The 20,102-nt window shown below is 41.3% G+C and overlaps 1 protein-coding gene across 1 annotated transcript; it reads right to left on the bottom strand.

The window, feature by feature from the left end:
• Positions 1 to 2,632: 2,632 nt before the first annotated feature.
• LOC101854635 (BUB3-interacting and GLEBS motif-containing protein ZNF207) lies at positions 2,633 to 16,188 on the bottom strand. The gene is made up of 9 exons (XM_005097302.2): positions 16,045 to 16,188; positions 14,075 to 14,201; positions 13,346 to 13,478; positions 12,507 to 12,752; positions 11,734 to 11,752; positions 10,948 to 11,083; positions 9,353 to 9,547; positions 7,764 to 8,025; positions 2,633 to 6,673 (listed from the first exon to the last, which is right to left on the bottom strand). Exons 1-9 carry the CDS (start codon positions 16,083 to 16,085, stop codon positions 6,432 to 6,434), a joined length of 1,401 nt encoding a protein of 466 aa, XP_005097359.1. The 5' UTR covers positions 16,086 to 16,188; the 3' UTR covers positions 2,633 to 6,431.
• Between the last annotated feature and the right edge of the window lie 3,914 nt (positions 16,189 to 20,102).

Genomic DNA, 20,102 nt, shown 5'->3' on the forward strand with positions numbered 1-20,102 from the left:
TGAGATTAGGAAAAGAAAAGTCCAGAAGAGATATATAGTATAATATGGGGAAACTCACACAGTGATGACTTGTGAGTGTATTCCCCTTATGAACCCAAGTGTGACTGCGTAAAGTTTACCCTTCTATTCTAAGCGCATACCCCAAGCCTCAGTGTGCTGTGGTGTAAATCGAGCAGTCAAGCCAAAGCAGCCCAAAGTACGGGTCCTGTAGACTCGGGTCGACTTGTTACATTTTTAATACAACAATTTCTGGTTGGCAGGTGTTCTACTGGTGTGGTTTGCTCTCTCCTTCACTATCCGTCAAAATCAAGCATTTGTTGTCCTGATCTCTCCTCCTTTTTTGTGCTTGTTACTCTCTTGGGAAACCTCTTTACTCTAATCTTCAGCACTTTTATGACCTAATTGTGTTGCAAGTGCCATAAAACGCTTACTAAAAACAAAAAACATCTTCTATTCTTCTACTTGTGTACTATCCACTGTCCAGTTATATGTTCCACAAGATGTGAACTCTTGTCTTTTGCGTGCGATGGCGAAGGGCCTTGCACAGCTGCACCACAATGCTAACAAGTTAAAGTTAAATGGACTTTACTTTTCCGATCCAGCGGCCATCTGGGTTCCAGCCCTTCGGCCTGTCGATATGTCAAAGAATGAAGTTAAATTTTAAATGGACAACAAGCTCACAGTACCCCATCCTTAGCCAAAATAGCAAGTTTCTTAGTTTTAATCCTGCCTAACCTCGGAAAGTAGAAGAGAAGGGAAAGTGCAACAACTGCATGTGTACATGTACGATGAATTGAACTGTTTAGTGGTTAACCCTATCCATATGCCCTGGGGTCATTTTGTACCCCCAGTGTTGTATTCTTCGTTTTAGAATACTTCTACTTCTAGTACGAAGATCTCTTTGAAACTTTCAGTATTTCTCAAAAAATCATTTTGACAGACAGCTATGCAAAGCGTACCGATCGGATTAATGAGTAAATATCTTGTGATTGTGAAAGTGGTGGCACAGAGTTCCCCACATCGTATGGATACGATGTAAAACAAGACGTACTGATAGGGTTGAACTGTTGGGCTCATAACCAAAAGATCTTGGATTCGAACTAAGTCTGGGGGCCTCATGTTTATCCTTGGGAAAGGCACTTCACAATTTTCCTCACTTCACCCAGTGAGAATAGTTACCCAGCTTTAGACTATAGACATCAAAAGATTGCGTTTCTTGGTCTCCAAGCTGGTAATCAGATGCTTGCACTGTAAGCATCCCACTCAACATTAAGCTCAATGTGCTTTATAATCTGAGTGGGGAGTGGAATATGCACTACAGATAATGCTATTTATTATTTTTTAACAATTTATTCTTGTCTGTGCATGGGTTGTACATCCTGTAGTGTTCGGTTCGTCTGTTCGCAACAATCCTAGCTAGCTTTTGTTATTCCATGGATGGAGGTAAAAGATCCCACACGCTGACTTCCTGTTCTCATTCAAGTGGTTCAAGTACATGTAGCCTATATGGGTGTAGTTGATTCATTTGGCACTTTAGGTACTAAACCACAGACTCTAGCGTTTCATTCATCTGTCTGTGTCACTTTTTCTGTGCCTTCCTGACTCCTGTGACTGCTGTTGTTTAGTTTTAGCAAGAGTTTTACAGCACTTGCAACACAATAAGGTCATTCAAATGCTGAAGATTAGAGGTGTTACAAGAGAGTAACTTACACAAACATGGAGGAGAGATCAGGACGATAGATATTTGACAGGAAAGAAGGAGCAAACCACACTAGAGCACCCGCCAACCAACCACGACTGCTGTTGCAAGTGCTCTCTCCCTTCCAAACCACCCGTGTGTGTCCACATCTATTAAATTGTATATCTATGCAACGAATATTGGCGGTGTACACTGAAACGTTCAACAATGGTATTTTTTCAACTTGGCACACAAAATGCTTCCAGCTCATTTGGTATCGTGCAGGACTACAAAGCAGATGGCCCTGGTTCGAATCCTCTACGGGCTGGGTGCTCTTGAACTTGGATGTTTTAAAGAGGTTTTGAGGCTCTCTGCCTATTTGGCTTGGTCCTACTAAAGACCATGGACTAAAGGACCCACCTCTTAAATAACAGATTACAATGTTGAAAGGGGCATTAATTAAATCTGTACACAACGCAAGCACAGGAGGTAAATGACGTACTTAATTAAGTTGCACACAGCATACAAACGCCGAAAATTAGTAGAGTCGCTCGAGTAACATACAAGGAACAGGAGGAGAGATAATGAAAATACAAGTACATGTATGTTTTGACAGAGGAAAGGAGCAGCAGCCGCCAACCACCCACACAGGAGAAGGTAAAGATAAGTCGCAACTAGTCACCACAAGTACTTCTGTTCTTTTGTTCCCATGACTAAATAGTAAAAAGAAGTTTAACAGCACATGTAGTATGAAGTGAAATGGGAAAAAAGCAAGAGAAAAATAAATAATCTAGGAGCTCTCCAACCACTTGCATCATGCATGTACTACAAGTACCAGGGTACAACATAATAGAAAAAAAAAGCACCCTGCACCACACTTACTCATTAATGGCAGCACGCACACAAACACAAAAAAACACGGCAAATAATACAAACATGAGCAATCACCAGGGATAGTTTTTCATATTTTTATTGCAGTCACTCCACTTCATCAGGCCAAATACACAACATACAAATTGTAAGTTACAGTGCCTTATTCATGGGTCTCAAAACTGTTCCAACCCTTTCACAAGACTCCGTAAATCTCCCTTCCCTTCCCTTCACATTCACTACATACGCTCCATGAAATAGGCTCCGGGGCAGCAAGATATTAACAATCTATTTCATTAAAACACAAGAATGAAAAACGAAAATGGGAGAGAGCAAAAAATGTAGCAATACGCTGAAAAATAACACCATCTCTACAATATGAAAACTCTGAAACATGAGAAGAACGCATGAAGAAAAAAAAAAGAATGTGGTGTGGGAGGGAAAAATATTGAAAAAAATGTAGATTTGATAATCAAATGGCGTGTGTTTAGTTAAGAGTATCCAAAAAGAAAGTAGAGACCACCTACCGCCAGTGGTACTCACCACACACAGATCTAGAGGGACTTGTCAAGCCACACGGTCCCCTTTTATAGCAAACCATGCCGCGGGGCCTCGCAGACACATCAGAGGAAAGAGAGAGAGAAAACAAAAGACCATGGATTTAGTACCACAGTAGTATGCAGCCACCTCAACCACAAAACACATACACGCACGCCTACTACTCTAAAGACTGCATTAGTATCACATCCACGTTATAGGAATGGTAGCTAGCTGTCCAGAAACCAACATTCAAGTGTTACTGTTACATATATTATATGAGGTTTGTCTGGGGGGCGGGCCATGGTAAATCTATAGACCTATCTATCTACACGTTTATTATCTCTGTATATCTGAGGTAACGAGTGTCGCCATCCAATGTGGGGGTGCCAGAACCACACAGTACAAACATATGAGCATGCCCTGGTACACACCCCGTCTTTTCCGCAGTTAGTTCTAGTTCTACATTCCCGGAGAACACCAGCAAGGGGGAGGGCCACCATCCAAGAGATGTGTGCACCAGTCAAAGAAACAACAACAGCAGCGCTGTGTTTGTAGCGTGTGATAGATCACCCAACAGCAGAGAAAAGATTTGCTGTGACACTCGCTTCCGACCAAAAAGAAAAAATCAAATTAAACAAAGCTGTAGACCTATTGGGTCACAGCACACAATATATCATCTCTCTCTCAGCATAAAATGTCAGGGCCTAATGCTCAACGCCTTCACCACTACTGTCTGTCAATGTCAGGAGTCAGAATACAAGACCTGTACGTACCACCCAGCACTGAGTCAGCACACACACCACCCAGCACCGAGTCGGCACAGACCATCTAGCACCCGTGTCACCACCACCGGTGGGGGCCGACATGTGCCCAACAGCGAGACAACAAAACTCTCGCTGTGACACGGGGAAAGGAGACAACTTCCTCCAACGACTACTACGGTACATGACGTGATGCCAACCATGTGTGCTCACAATTCAAACTCAAAGGAAAAGATGTCACCAACCACAGCACCGTGAACTTTCACTTGACCTCACCATAAGCAAAGAATCATGAAAAACTCTGATAATTAATCATTATCCATTCGACTCACCTTTTACTTTTTCCCCCACTTACCTCCAGCAGTTTCCAATACAAAATCTCCCAAATCCACGACTACATCCATCTATAACTTACAAACATGTTAACGACATTAGCATAACACCTATGCTTCTCTCATCGGGGAACTTACTTGGCAGTGTAACTGAATTCAAAGGATGTGGTCCCTACCACGCATTGTACATTGTCTCAATGGCACCGATTTCTTACGCCTGAAAACTGAAAAACACGAATCTGATAAAAAAGAATCACTATTTTTAATATCTCAAAAAGAAAGTAAACTAAACAAGGAACAAAATTATTATTTGAATTATCAAATTTATATGAGGGCCCAATGCAGCTTACGAGCAAAACTGATTTTTTTTCAAATACACAAATGTCTTCTATTTCATTTGAAAAAGTCAAAAAAGTATCAATCAAGTCCAAAAGAGGCTACAACAATGATAGTGCATAACAGGAAAACCAGTGCAATGGGTCATCACCAGGAGTGAAAATAGCGATGGTACGGTGAAAGATGAAATTGTGAGACATGTCTAACCTTGTATCCTGGACAGCCGAGGCACACTCAACACCCAATCATGTATCCAAAGCTAATTACGGGTATCTAAACGCATCATCGCCGCAGACTAGGCTACACTCCCCCCATATTCCCCATCATCCTGGCCACTCATATCTTTTTTATTTTCATGGGTAGCTGCACTATATCATTACGGTTAACATTTCCAGTTTTTCACAAAACCCACAGTGCTTACCCTAAAAGACTGTTCGTTCCGGTAGAAAACGGTCAACCTATCCGTAATAACGTGTTTTAAAAAAGTCCAATGTTCACGGTGCCGGGTGGGAGCCCAGAGGCCCAACAGCACAGCGGCTGTGACAACTTCTTCCCCTCACTTGAGATCAAAAACAAGTCCACAAAACCAAGCCAACAACACACACACATTATGCACACCGTAACCCCACACGACACGTCAACGGCTCTCATCGCCAACAATTGCGTTGGGGGCAACAGCGCTGCCCAACAGCCAGCAGCTAGCTGTGATGAGGCCAATCAAAGCGTGGGACATTTGGGACACGGCAGCGACGGGAATAAACCACAATGTGAGAACATCAAGAGGGGAGAGAGAGAGCGAGAGAGAGCACCAACCTTTGAAACAACGTCCATTGAGAGCACCCGGCAACAAAACCCTCAACCACAGCAAACCAGGTACATACGACTAACCTTTGGCCTGACACACTCACACACACACACTTCAGTCTCTCGTGTCAATAAACAAGGAATACACATGATCTAAACCAAGGCTTGACACACACACATACACACAAATCTCTCTCTCTCTCTCTCTCTCTCTCTCTCTCTCTCTCTCTCTCTCTCTCTCTCTCTCTCTCTCTCTCTCTCTCTCTCTCTCTCATGCAGCTTACCGTCCATCCCGCCTCAGAGCAAAATAGATATGTACAATCTCCCAAACATTAGAAAATCCACATGTTAAAACTTTCTATTGCGTCCATCAGAGTTGCCTTTGAAAAAAAAAAACTTAAAAAATAAAACAAGCCTCCCTAATTTTTAAAAAATGGACAAAATGAAGAAATCCCAGCACTTACTTGGCAACTGAAGAGACCATCCATATGTACAGAAGCATACAATCCATCTTCACTCATTCTTTCTTTTTATACATGTAAGCAAGAGAGATTTAAAATAAACAAACAAAAAGAGAAAAAAAACAAAAACAATTCTTTTGAGCTTTGAAACATTCAACAAAAGTGCGTTCCACTACAAGAGATGGGTCAAAGGTCTCTCCAACAGGACATTTACACGTTTCTATCAACAATGGTACCAACTCTGTTCAATGAAGCTGCCAACATCAGATTTAAAAGGTGACAAAGTATCATTAAAATCATGAGATACAAAAATGAGAAGAGAGAAGGAGGTGGTGGGGAGGTATGCCAATTCATGATGATAACAACAACATATATATATATACATTATACATCAACACATAGTCTAATTGTTGTGGTAAAAAAAGTACTTGGCTGCCCCTGCCCTACAGAGCAGTCTAGGATCAAGATTACAAATTTCTTTTCAGAAAAAGCGGTCGACTTCATAAACTTCAATTTCTTTCCCAGCTCAAATCAATTTTCCTTCATTTGGCAGATGACACAATTCTGCCTCATCTTACTTCACAGCAATGCCTTTTCATTTCTCCTTTCTTTGTGGCCTAGATGCCTCGTACCACCATCAACAAGTAGTTTAGTTGAAGGGCCGCGGTCCCGGCCCGGGCCCTCTCATGTTCATGTTCCCCTGGAACGGCATCCCATTCATGGGCCTCATGCCCATCCCCATGCCCATCCCACCCCCCATGGGCGGCCCTCGAGGCCCGTGCCCAGGCATGCCCATTCCTCCCATGTTGCCCGGTGGGCCTCGCATCATGTTGTTGCCCATCATGGGACCGCCGGGCATCATGCCGGGCCGAGGGGGACCTCCCATCATGCCTGGGGACACACAAGAACAAACATGGGAGCATGAGTTACACAAGTGCTAGAACCATTGCTGGTAACTTTTCAAAGCCACAATACAGACTCTTTTCAGAAGGTCAACATGGGACAAGTATCCCCACCCCTTCATTTACACTTTTCTGCAGTCAATATTTAAAATATAAAATGAACCTATTTAAAATAGACCTGCAACAATAATGTCAGAAATTTTAAGAAAAGATCTCTCCGATTAATTTACAGGCTTCATTGTTCTCATTATTATCGGCAAATCCAGCCTTAAAAGTTCACAAACACCTCTTCAGAATCGGCAAGTCCTTGAGGAGCAATAATACACAAAAAAAGAGAATATGTATCTTCTGATACAAAAACAGACCTCCGTAGTCTGACCCTCAAAAGCTCATGAAATACGTTTACATACTGGTTGGCAGCTATGTAAAACCAACCACTGGACAATGCTGCACAGTACCCAAAAACCACAGAGAGTTGACCCAGTCCCAACTACCTTATTGCATAATTCCATCCTTGGAGCACAAAATAACAATCCTTTAGTTTCAACTAGCTAAAATTTTAAAGTACTTAAACCTTTCCATTTACTTCCAAAGAAAAGTTAGTCCTTATGTAATTACTGACAACCTGTTGCTACTGTAAATAATTTTCTTGTCACACAGTCAAATAAAAATGAAAAGCTTCAACACACAAAGATTACTATATTTCAACGATCTAAAGATGTAGATAAAAATCCATTTCTTACTCTACATTTGTAGTGAACCAAACAAGCTCTCCATTTTCCTATGCATAAAACAAAATAATCTGTTCTATATGTGAACATGAATTACTCTTTCCTTTCCTCCAACCAACATATAGTTGAACTATGTGCTGTCTAAAACAGAACTGTCAATATCTTCAAAATTAAACAAGAAAAACTTTTTTCCAAAGTTGATGGTGAAGTTATGACTGTCAGAAAATATTTATACTTACAGTTACCAAATTCCTAGCAGCTTCGACCTCCCACCAACAAAACACTGACAGCGCACCCATGTACGCGCACAAGAAGAAACACATACACACACACACAAAGAGTACTCACCTCCTGGCATCATGTTGGGACCGGGACCTCCCATGCCCATACCCATATTCATATTCATGCCCATGCCACCCATGTTCATTGGGCCACCCGTCTGCATGGGAGGGCCCCCTGACTGCATGTGGGGACCCCCAGCCTGCATAGGGGGGCCCCCGGCCTGCATAGGGGGTCCTTGTGCCATGGAAGTGTTCACCATCCCTGAGCTGGCAATCATGGACTCCATCAGGTTGCGCTGGTACTTGGGCAAGTTAGCCCGCAGTTCTTCCTGTAAGGAGACGGCACGCAGGTTACAACGAGGAAAGCCACCTCACTCAAGTCTAAGGGCTCAAACTTAGGGCAGCTGTATCTCACAGCAGCCTTACTGGACCTTTGCTTAAAACAGGACAAGAAAGCAGTACGATACTAGCTTTCACACCTGTGCACTGACTAGTCACTGGCTACCTGTAGGTGAGGCCTACAAACTCAAACCTCTGATAAAACAAATGTCATGAGATATCTGCAATCTATGACAACATGTATAATTCAACATTTCAGTATGTACTCCCAGCAGCTTCTTGCGAGAGTGGTGACTTTATGAAACAAACTACTACAGTAAATCCTTTAAAAAAACCTGGATAAAAACAATAATGTAAAATTGACATGAGGAGAAGGAAGGCAAGAGGCAGTGAAGAAAAGAGGCATAGAGGTAAGCAAGAGAGCAATATTCATCAGCTGAGAGCAAACACAACACAGAGTTTAACGTCTCCAGTCCCCCCACAACCATGTCAGTAGAAAAACTTCACTAATAAAAACGCAGTATTGAAAAATGGTGTGAAATGGCATAGGTTTAACACCCCCATTCAACACTTAGAAACAGTAATGTTTTCATGATACCTTACAAACTCACAAAAGTATGTGTGCATTATAACACGATACAACTTTCTACACAGTCAGGAATTATTTCCGAGAAGCAAGCCAAGAGAGTAAAACAACTAGTAGGGTACATAAGTTAAATTGTCACATGCATGATCGCGAGTACTTGAGAAATAAGATAAGTCTTAAGTTGCAAAGTTCTCACTTACATTTTACCGCAGGGAATCCACATGTACTACACACTAAAGAAAGCTCATCCACCAATTTACTGTTTGGGGAAAACAACTAATGAAAATCAAAGGTAAGTGATGCACACAGTCAAAATGATCACAGCTCAAATAAACATACACAGGAATCAGTCCAAAAATATAAAGGCAAAGAGTAAGTAATTAAGCAATTTTGTAGTGTGTTAAAAATGGGCTTTGTGACAGATGAATTAACCGTGAGATCTACCAAAAAAAAAAAATTGAGAACATGTATGCAAATCACAACTACAAAAACAGATATTTAATTTTAATTCTTTAAAAAGCAGCGCGTATGTAGAAATTTCTAGGGATTATCTGCACTCGAAAAGATATTTCTACACTGTGCTCACATGTATGTGCAGCTCATCCGATAACATTGTACAAAACAAGAAGGCCAGAGAGACGGGAACTAACCTTGGTCAAGGACTAACCTTTAGTTACGTAACCTCCAGACGAGGACACAGACAGACGCGACACTAGCCCCGCGGTACTCACCAGCGAAATGTCCTCATCAGGGTGCACTAACTTAGATGTCAAACCTGAGGTAGACTCGGGCTTCTTGATGGTCGGGGCGCCCGTGATGGTGGCCGAACCCCCACCACCGGCGCCACTATTGGAGGACACCACCGAGGCCGCCGCGGGGAATGTGGGTCGCCCGCCACCCGCGGCCGTGGAGGTGGCAGTGCTAGACTGTTAAAAGAATATGTTTTAGTGTTAGTAAAAGTTTTACAGCACTTGCAACACAATAAGGTCATACAAGGGCACAAGACTAGAGGTATCACAAGAGAGTAACAAACACAAAAAAGGAAGAGAGATCAGGACAATAGATGTTTTGGGGGTTTTTTTAGTAAGAGTTCTACGGCACTTTCAACACAATAAGGCAATATAAGTGCAGAAGATTAGAGGTGTCACAAGAGAGTAACAAACACAAAAAAGAAGGAGGAGAGACCAGGAAGATAGATGTTTGATCGGAAAGAAAGAGCCAACCATACCAGATCACCTGCCAACCACCCACAAAAGAACATGTGAGGAGGTTGTGATTAGGCTGTTGTCTATGAAGAGCTAGCAGTAGTCTCGCCTCAACAGAACACAAAAACAAACCTAAAGAGATGTGATTTGAATAAATAGAAGCACATCAATCTGAAAACAGCCATTTAGTACCCACATAAAGTGAGACAAACTAACAGAAACAACAGAGTAACAGAAAGAAAGACAGGGAGTAGGACCCACCGGCATATCGAATGTAAAGCATAAGACTCTGTCATAGCTCATCTAATTTTTTTAACATATATTTTTTTAATTCAGCAAGTGACACATAAGACTATGTCTCCTTGTGCGCAACGCGATGTTCTGTTGTGAGGTGTGTATCCTTATGCGCAATCACATCATGCCAAAATTTTCAGCCACGTGCAACAAAACTGTCTCCTTATGCACGACTCGACGTTTAGACTCGTGCGACTGGCAATTTACAGAAGAGAGACAGTGGCAAATTTTAATGTCAAGATGGACAAGGAAGTACAAAGTCCGTCAGACGGGAGTTCTACAAGCTGCTGACATTTTTATTCCATACAAGGCCAATCCCTTGCAAGTCCTCCTCCTCCTCTTCTTCCTCCTCCTCCTCCTGCTGTCCGTTAAAAATACAAAACAACAAGATTAGATTCACAAAACTTACATTGGGTCCAATTAAAGATAAACACACACACACACACACACACACACCACACCACACACGGGGTGTCGACCATCACTCTTGGCTAGGTATTTTGACCAATGGTGATGCTCTAAACGTGCTACACCCCCAGTCTGTCGCACGCGACAAGACCCTCGATTGCTACATGGACCCATCGCAGGCAACGGTCGCGTGCGACTAAATGTCTAAGCGACGGTTTCTTAAAAATCTTACTTGATTGATTTTAGAGCGGCAATGAAGAGGTCTAATGGTGTAAGATGTTCCCTCTATTCTGCTGATGCTTGAAGTTGAATATGCTGTGTGCTGTCTCCTCTCTCCACCCCCACCCCTCCCCGTGTTATTCCGCCCCCCACCCCCCCCCCCCCCCCACAAACTCTTGCTGTTGTCTGCTGTCCCCTACCTGTGCTGCTGCAGGGAAGAGCGGCCTGCTGGCCCCAGGACCCTGAGGTCTGGACATGTTCATGGGGTTCATGGGACCCATATTGCCCATGCCCGGCCGCATCTGTTGATTCACCGGTCCCATGTTGCCCGCCATTCTGAGGGAGAAACAAGACAATCTCAGTTTAACACACATCTGTGACACACAAGTGTATGACGAATGTACAGTCCAGTTTGTCTAAGACAGCCACCCATTGTCAAGTGGTTTTCTTAGTAGGATGTCATACACAAGTGTCATTATAATGGTAAAAAAAAATAATTTTAAAGCACAAGGAGGCAAATGGTCATTTGTTCAAGTGATTGTCTTATACAGGTGGCTGTTCAAGCAGGTTCTGCTGTACTTTCATTTCAGGCAAGAAAAGGTGAGTTCACCTAGACAATGTGATCTGCTATGTGAGTGAGCAAGTACAACATTCATTCAGTCCCAATGTAACATTCCTCAAGACACTACAATCAAAAGCAAAGAATTTGTCCCCTTGCAAGACCCCCCCCCCTCCCACCCACTACAAAGGATGAAAATAATTCTGAACCCTTACAAATTCATCTCAACGACTTATATGCATTGTCAACAAGATTTGTTCCCATCTGCCCTACAATAGCCAAAACACTGTCAGGATCCTAAATCATACAAAGGTTATGCCCAGGAAACACTATCAGAACTTTTACCAACCACACAGGGAAAGAAAATATAACACATAATCACAATATCAACAGTTTGTAGGAAAAAAAATTTTCCATCAGAACTTACCCCATTGGGCCCATCGGACCTGAAAAGGCAAGAAAAAGAGAGAAATTAAGTTTCATTTCATACACTGATTCACATACAAATAGTACAAAACAGCAACTTGCTAAACACATCCTTTCCTAATTCAATTACCAATAATTCAGTTACTGAGTGCTCCCAAATTTCAAATCACAACAAGATGACAAACAGCATATGTCTTTGATCACCATACACAAAAATTAAAAACTCCTTCGCTTTGAAACCTAGGCTCAAAAGCACAAATTCCTCTTTCCTTTCAGATGAATACATCCCTCCCCCCCCCTCCCAATCAAAAACAGCAAGATATAGCCTCTTTTACAACAGAAAAATACCGCTTTTGTTACAAAACACATAATTAGAGAAAGGGAGGCTAATCATGGTTCCACACCTAAACCACTACACCAGCATTCCCCAGTCACATCCCAAAGCTTAGAAAAAGAAATCTACAAAACTCAGTCAGCACCAAAGGTGATCGTTACAATCAATATATGTTTTCACTGCAGACCAGAACACTTTTCCACCAGACATCAGATAGAGTAAACACCTAGCAAATTTCCCACACACCATGGCACCAGACACAGATCTCACTGTCCTACTGTCACAGAGCACTAGAAGTCTATTCCATCAGACATCACATGCACATCAACCCCCACCCTCTCCTCCTCCATTATGGGGCCGGCCAGGGCTCACATCTCATTATCCTTCTCAACTACAAGTTTATTCAACCCAATATTGAAAAATACAGGAAAAAAACTTACCCATTCCCCCCATCATAGGGCCGGGCACAGTCCCCATTCCTCCCTGGGGCATCATGGGATTGGGTACCCCCGCCCCCATGGGACCCATCATGGGACCACCGGGCACCATGGGCCTCATGCCCGGAGGAGCAAACGGCATCCCTGGCTGGGCGGTGGCTCCTGGCATGCCGTTCATCATGGGAGCAGCCGCCGATGGAGGGGGGTTACTGTTGTCGTCAGAGTCACCCTCGTTGGCAATGTCTGCGGCTGAAATACCAACGAACACATTCATCAGAGACAGACATACATGCGTACCGTAGTGCTCATTACAAAGACAACTGACCAGATACAAACTCGCCGAGGCAAGAAAAATTAGTAACTCTGCCTGACCCCACAGTTAACTAATGCAATATGCAAGACCAAAAACATAGCATAAAAACCTGTCTGTATAAAAAAAAACCTAAAATGTAATAATCAAGCAAAGATAAAGATAAAATAGTAAATCAAACATTCCACCAAATTCAATAAGGCCAGAACAAAGTCACAACCCACTGAGCGACAGTAGTTGTAGAACACATGGAGCTGTGAAAAGACACAATAGACCATTCATTATTCAGATACCACACTCCAACCTTCTTTTCTTTATTTTATCCCACATTTCAATCAACACACTGAAAAAAGCAGTGCTGCCATTTTTAATCCATTAATACGCAAAGAGCAGCTAAAATGTTTCTAAGTCAGAGGCAAACTCTGAATGAAAATACTTTCATTCTTTCATGAACGGCATGCAGATGAAGAGTTTTAAAGAAACAACAAAATCATGTGAATCAAAAAGCAATCAAAAAGACATTTCAACTTACCTTTCTTGCTTTTATTCTTTTCATGAGCTTTGACATCTTCTTCTGGTATTCCTTCCATTCCATAGATCTCAATCTCTGTATTACATCGACCTGGTAAACTGTTGGGAACTTTGTCAATCTTTTCCTTGTGAACCTGATCAGAAAATATTAATAACTGTGAGGAACTTCACCAATCTTACTTTCACTTTCACACTTTCCATTCCAACTAAAATAGTCAAAACATTGAATTACACATTGGCAACACTTAACACAACTTGAACAGGGAATATCCCATGCTCACAATTTGTTTAGTTCCACTTTTCACTGTGATGCCCTTCAATATATAAATTTAAGCTTGAAAATTCCAAAATTTACAAGGGCAGAAGAAACTAGTGCCAGCGAATATAGTTAATGTACACGAAAAATTAACACTGGCATACAATTATACAGACATGAAGCAAAACAACAAACCCACTTCTTAAAACAATCTCTACTCTACGTAAGACAGAAATCAGTCTCCTCTTTATACGTGAAAACATGGACTTGACACAGTTCCATTTAACTACTACTTTTCAAAATTGGATGAACATCATATTCCATGACAATTCCTTAAACTTCAACAGCAAAAATGATACGAGACTGCCGCCCGATAATATAGTAAAAATACCATCCAAAGCATTTTTTCCAACACAAACAAAATAAATCCCCCCCCCCCCATCCAATAGACATAATCTGTGGCAAAATACAAACCTGCATGCAATGAATTGCTAATCCAGGTCCTGTGTACAGTTTTTTATAGCAAATGTGACATTTGAAATGTTTTGCCTTTTGGTGCTGAATCAAGATCTTCTCATCATCAAATTCTCTGTTGCAATACTTGAAAATGGTCAAGGAGAGTTACCAAAACACTCGAAAATATCTTTCACACAAATTTGTGTAAAAAAATTATTTGCCATTATATCACAACAAAGAAGAGGCCTAAAGTTAATTGCAAAAATCAAACGAAAGCTCAATATTGACAAGAAAAAAGATAAGAAAACAGGTAATTTTTACCACAAAAAGGACATTAGTTTAGTTTAGTAACAAGAAAGTGTTTACGGTACCATAACAAATTACATTAGCCCCAAAATTTAAAAGAAACTTTCTTTTCCCACTTTATAACAATCAAGTTACGACTATTTTCAAAGTGATGAGTGATGAACCAATTCATTGCTCAAACCAGTGAGATGTCTAGATCACAATCGAAATTCCCCTTACTAACATCATCAACTGCATCGAAGATTCCTTTCATTCACCATTTTGCCAGTCCTAATCCTCTGATCTATTGATTTCGGTAATGTCAATTACAACGCCTACTACTCTCAATATCAAGTATCAAACCAACAAACAATAACATCTTGCAAGAAAACACAGCTTGAGCTAATGCTTAGGTAACATTTATCAAGTCATTTCATATCATTTGTTTACGTGATATATGATTTCCAAGTGTTATCGCCAGCAATTTAATCGCTGATGATGATAAAGTGGTACTGATGAGATTGAGAGGTTCCTACCAAGCTTGCGTGGTTTGCTTTCGTGTCAAAAACACAGCAAGCTTCCTATCTTTAACTTACAAAAAAAAAACGTTCAGTGCCAAAAAGAAAACTGAATAATATAAAACTAAAATGCATGTGTTGTAGTTTTACCAGTTTTCTTATTACCTTTAATTTAACGTTAACTTTTTAACCCCCAAATTATCTTCCACGATTTGATGGAATTTTTTTCAGATCTCGTGAAACACATTATAACGGGAGATGACAAAATATTATTAAACAGTTAAAACTGTGTCAAAGTGAAAGAGGAAGTAGTTTTCTAACACTCCCGAGTCAAAAATAAATCTTTCCTTTTTAAGAGATTGTAAATTATTAGCTGTAATACTTCATGCACCCTCCTGCAATCTTCAGATGCTGGAACCATCCACTCAGGGACCAGGCGAGTTTCACTGGATGCTCCCTCCCATCGTCAACTCAGGGAGAATTTAATCTTTAAAGTCTGAAAGCACTAGTTTTCTGTTTCTATTCTTAAAAATTAAAATCTGAGTTCGAAACAATTACAAACAATGCCGTCCAAATCCAATTAACTGACATCCGGATGATTCAGTTTCAGTTTTAAGTTTTGGGCAGAAATTCAAACTGAAAGTGGAAAGATCTCGTCTTGAAGCAAATATGAAAGCAGTCAAAAAAATGAAGAAAACTGACAATTTATGTATGGCATATTTAATTGAAAGGCAACAACAATATAGACATGGCATGGTTCCATGGATCTAGATCTAGAACTAGAACAGAACTACTAGATTCCTAGATCTAGACTAGACAGAGCTTCAAGACTGTCGCTACTCCGCTACTCCAACTTGTACCCATGCCATTGACCATTCAGTTTTCAGGACCATTGTCACTGATACATTTCAACACTTTTGAAGTTATAGTCTCACAATTTCTTTCTATCATTTTTAGCCTAGTGATGTTTGAACTTCAGATGGCGACACTCTACGATTCGATACCAATGTTGTGTTATAATGTTCAACCATCGTGACAAGCGACTCCCTGTACCTGTACTGTCGTGTTGCCAGTGCCAGTTGATAGCCTGCGCGGGGACGCTGACAATCAACATGTGAGTGTCCCCCCCCACGTAAAAACAAAATAAAAACAAATACAAAAGCAACGAGTTAGGAAAAAGGATATCAGCACCATGGCTTCATCTGCTTCTTCTTCTTACGTCCCATGGCTGTCTTGTTTTCTCAAATCACACAGCGTTGTCAGTGCGTAATTTCGACTTTGAGACCAATATGGCGGAGGAGGGCTGTTTCCGTTTGCGACTTGGATGCTACTTGTTCTAAGTCTAATAGGGTACTGTTCCGCAATCGAGTATCTTGACAAAGCATTGATGTCTGCTTACTGTGATAAGGCCGAAGATTTGGCCTGACGTGGAATGGAAAATAAAATGTTGATAGATATTTACGAAGTTGTGCATGCTCAATAGATTGTCAATGAAAAGAATAGACTGAATAGACTTTGCATCCAAATATGATTGACGAAAATCCAAAGCCTCCTATACAGTGTATTTCCCCCAACGAGGTCTTCTATTAATAAGCGATTGAACCGAGCAGAATCTTCTTCGACTTCAGATAGATTTAGTCCTTTTTTAAAACTTTGAATATTTTTATCGAGGTAGCTGTAAAAGGTGTCATGAGCTCTAAAAAAGAACAATTTGAACTTGGTTCGACGTGTAGCATAATAAGAGATTTTAGAATTGCTTGTAGTGAAACACAGCTCGCTTCAGTTGCTTGTGACCTACTCGGAGGCGGAACAGCCCTCTGATAAATTACGGAGCGAAGCGAATGAACGCCGACCGTGGCAAAATATACTGGAAAAGTAAGGAGTGTGTTCTCCTTTTCATAAGTTCGCAAAATGAAAGTTCCACTTTTCCCTTGTAGCCTACAACAATAATTTTTTTTTTTTTTTTTATTTTTTTTACAATGTAATAATAATAATAATATTAATAATAATAATAATAATTATAATAATAATAGTATTAACTTATGTATTTCAAATGTAGTTTTATTCCTTTACTTACTTTTACCTTTTTCTTCCGCTTGTACCCTGGGGTGTCGCGGGGAGACACAGGTGTCTGTCTGCAGCAAGTCGTATGGCCTGTAGGAGGGACATCCCATGATCTTTAAGGGTGTCTGCCACAGATTCACTCCATCGTCGCCTTGGTCTTCCTCTGGCTCTCCATCCAAAATATTTCATGTTGTATCCTCTCAGAGCTGGATGGTTTGAGGGCATCCGCGTGAGGTGTCCGAACCACTTGACCTTTTGTTTTTCAATGTGTGGTAGGACTGGTGTTGCTCCCACGGTGTCCCTTATGACTTCATTTTTAATTTTGTCTCTTCTTGTTTTGTTGACCGCTCTTCTTAAGCATTTCATCTCGCATGTGACCAGTTTCCTCTCTAGGGCTTTTGTTAGAGTCCATGTCTGGCACTGATATGTGAGCGTTGGAAGGAAAATGGCGTTGATGAGCTTCACCTTGGTGCTCATGGGGATATTGGAATGTTTCAGGAGAGGGCCCAGTTGGTAGCTGACTGCGTTGGCTCTCTGGCATCTAGTCTCTATCTCTCGATCTAATTTTCCATTTTCTGTGAAAATGCTGCCCAAGTATTTGAATTCTCTGCTTTGTTTTAGTTGGGATCCATTGATGTTGATATCCACTTTACCTGGTCTCCTGCTAATTGTCATGACTTCGGTCTTGCTTATACTGATCTTCATGTCATATTTTTCGCAGCTCGCATTTAGTTGGTTTATATGCTCCTGTAGCTGAGTCTTGTTGTTAATCATTGCCAGGTCATCTGCAAACATGAGTTCGTTGAGTGCCTCTGGGTCTGGATTGGCCTCTTTTGTTATCTGGTCCATGTAGATCACGAAGAGCAGAGGGGAGAGATTGCAGCCCTGTCTCACTCCGGATGTTACTGGAAACCAGTCCGATGTTCCACTGGTAGTTCGGACAGCGCTTCTGCTGTTGGCATAGATAGCCCTGATGTTGTCTAGCAGTTGTCCCTTGATGTCGTACTGCTCTAAGATCTTCCATAGCTTGTTTCTATTTACTCGATCAAAGGCTTTTTCTTGATCCACAAATACGAGGTGGAGATCTTTGTCGTATTCCAAAGCCCTCTCACACAGTTGTCGGAGTGCGAAGATTGCATCAATGCACCCTCTTCCTTTTCTAAAGCCAAATTGGGCGTCACTGAGAAGATGTTCGGTTTTTGCGCGAATACGTCGCTCTAGGATTTGTGCATACATTTTCCCCACATGGCTGAGAAGAGATATGCCTCTATAGGTGTTGCAGTCTTTCTTGCTGCCCTTTTTCTTCCATATTGGCACCACTATCGCATTTTGCCAGTCTGCTGGCACTTTTCTTTCTTCCCATTCTTATAAACTTATGTCCTTTCATCCTCATGGGCACAATTACGTATCATTAAGGGGGCTTTCATGACTCGTGGTCTAGAAGTTAAGGTGTTCACCTCTCGTTCAATAGGTCGTGAGTTTGAATCAGGATTGCGATGGAAAGTTTTCTTCTAAAAATGTTCTCCTTTCACATCCTTTCCTGCTCTCTAATAATGTTCGCAGTCGTTTGCTTTCGTCTCCACTTTCTGAACCCACCTCCCCCCCTCACCTCCTTTGCCCCCCTCCTCTGGGCTCCGGACTCTTTCTGCAGCCTTTCTACTGCTACTCCTTGGCTCCTTCTTCTGGTTGTCTTTCAGCCACAACCCTGATCTTCCAGTAAGAAAGATCTACATCCAGCTTTCTCGGACAGGGCGAAAAATCTAGGAGGTACCCCGCAAGTTGTGCACGTTGAAGATCCCTTGGTGGTCCAAAATCGATAAGAGTAGGCTTTGGCCGCCCGACCCTAGAAAAATGCAAAATTTCTTACAAACTGAAAATTTTATGCCAAATGAATGTGCCCCACACGCTCATATGTGACATTATGCAGTTGCGAGCGCTGAAAAATGCTTCCCAAAAAAAATAAATATGGGCTATCACTTAGGAGGTGGGCTTCGATCCTGCCCGTCGATAAGGGTCAACCTGAGCTGTGAGGGATACAGCAAAAAGACCGAGTTAGGGCCCACTCGATAAAAATTCTCAAAATTTTGCTTTTATTTGTTTGTTTTTTTGTTTGGTTTTTGTTTTGGTTTTTGGGGGGGGGGGGGGGGGGGGGGGGTAGTCCAATTATCTCTGTTTTTCTTGATCAACAAACGATTTTTTTACGGTCAGTAGTTATGTTTGAAAAAGGTGTTTGTTTGTTTTTTCAACACAAAATGTAACTGATTTTGATATGAATGGCGTACGTTCCAACTCGAGCTCAAATTTCCTCGTCTTGCTCATAATTTATCATAATCAAACAGATCTGTTACTTAGGTTTGAGTTAAAATTTACTAAAGTTTTGCACTCATATACTCATATAGGACCTTCGATCTTGAGAAATAAGACTCCAGATAAACCAGTTACTCGATATGCAAGCAAGAACCTGAAATCTAACCAAGTACTACATTAATTAAAGATAAGCCTCTTACCTAAAGACTAGCCTCTTACCGTACGGGATGGAGGGGTTGGGGTCAATAGAAAGGATAAAAGGTTTTTTTTAAACTTTGTAACGAAAACAAGCCCTGAAATCAGTCACAAAAACAAAACCATGGGTAAATGTGGAACCGCTTGCGAACGGAACGCGGCCGACAACATCTCGCTCTTTTCTAAACTTTGAGCGTGCGCATTGAAAACGGAAATAGGCACTGAAATAGGCTACCTGTGCGGAAACCATGTGTGTGTTGGAGACGATACCACAGGGGGAAGAATGGTATATTCGAGTATCTGTTTTACTAACAAATTACTCTTCGATTTCAAATACTTAATCCTCTTTTCAGGCCACCTTTTACACAAAAATTATCTTGCGAAACTCAGTACAAGCAGCTCAGTAGCCTTCAAGTTTTGTTATTGCTCCGTCACTAGAGTAGTATGCCATCTGTTGGAGAGTGTTATTTCCACTCTCCAGAAAAGAGAAATAGGAATAAAACAAAAACAAAAAAGCTATGAGATAAAACAAAGAAGACCACGCCCACGTCCAAAGCTTCACGTTGCTAGGCAACCTCTTGTAGTCAAGGTGTTAAAGTCGTATCGTTTATTCGACATCTTGTAACTTGTTTTGTTTACTTCTTATGATTGTCCAAAGCACGTATGCTATATACACA

Source organism: Aplysia californica, unplaced genomic scaffold (assembly GCF_000002075.1).
Source record: "Aplysia californica isolate F4 #8 unplaced genomic scaffold, AplCal3.0 scaffold00151, whole genome shotgun sequence".
NCBI classification, from domain to species: Eukaryota; Metazoa; Mollusca; class Gastropoda; order Aplysiida; family Aplysiidae; genus Aplysia; species Aplysia californica.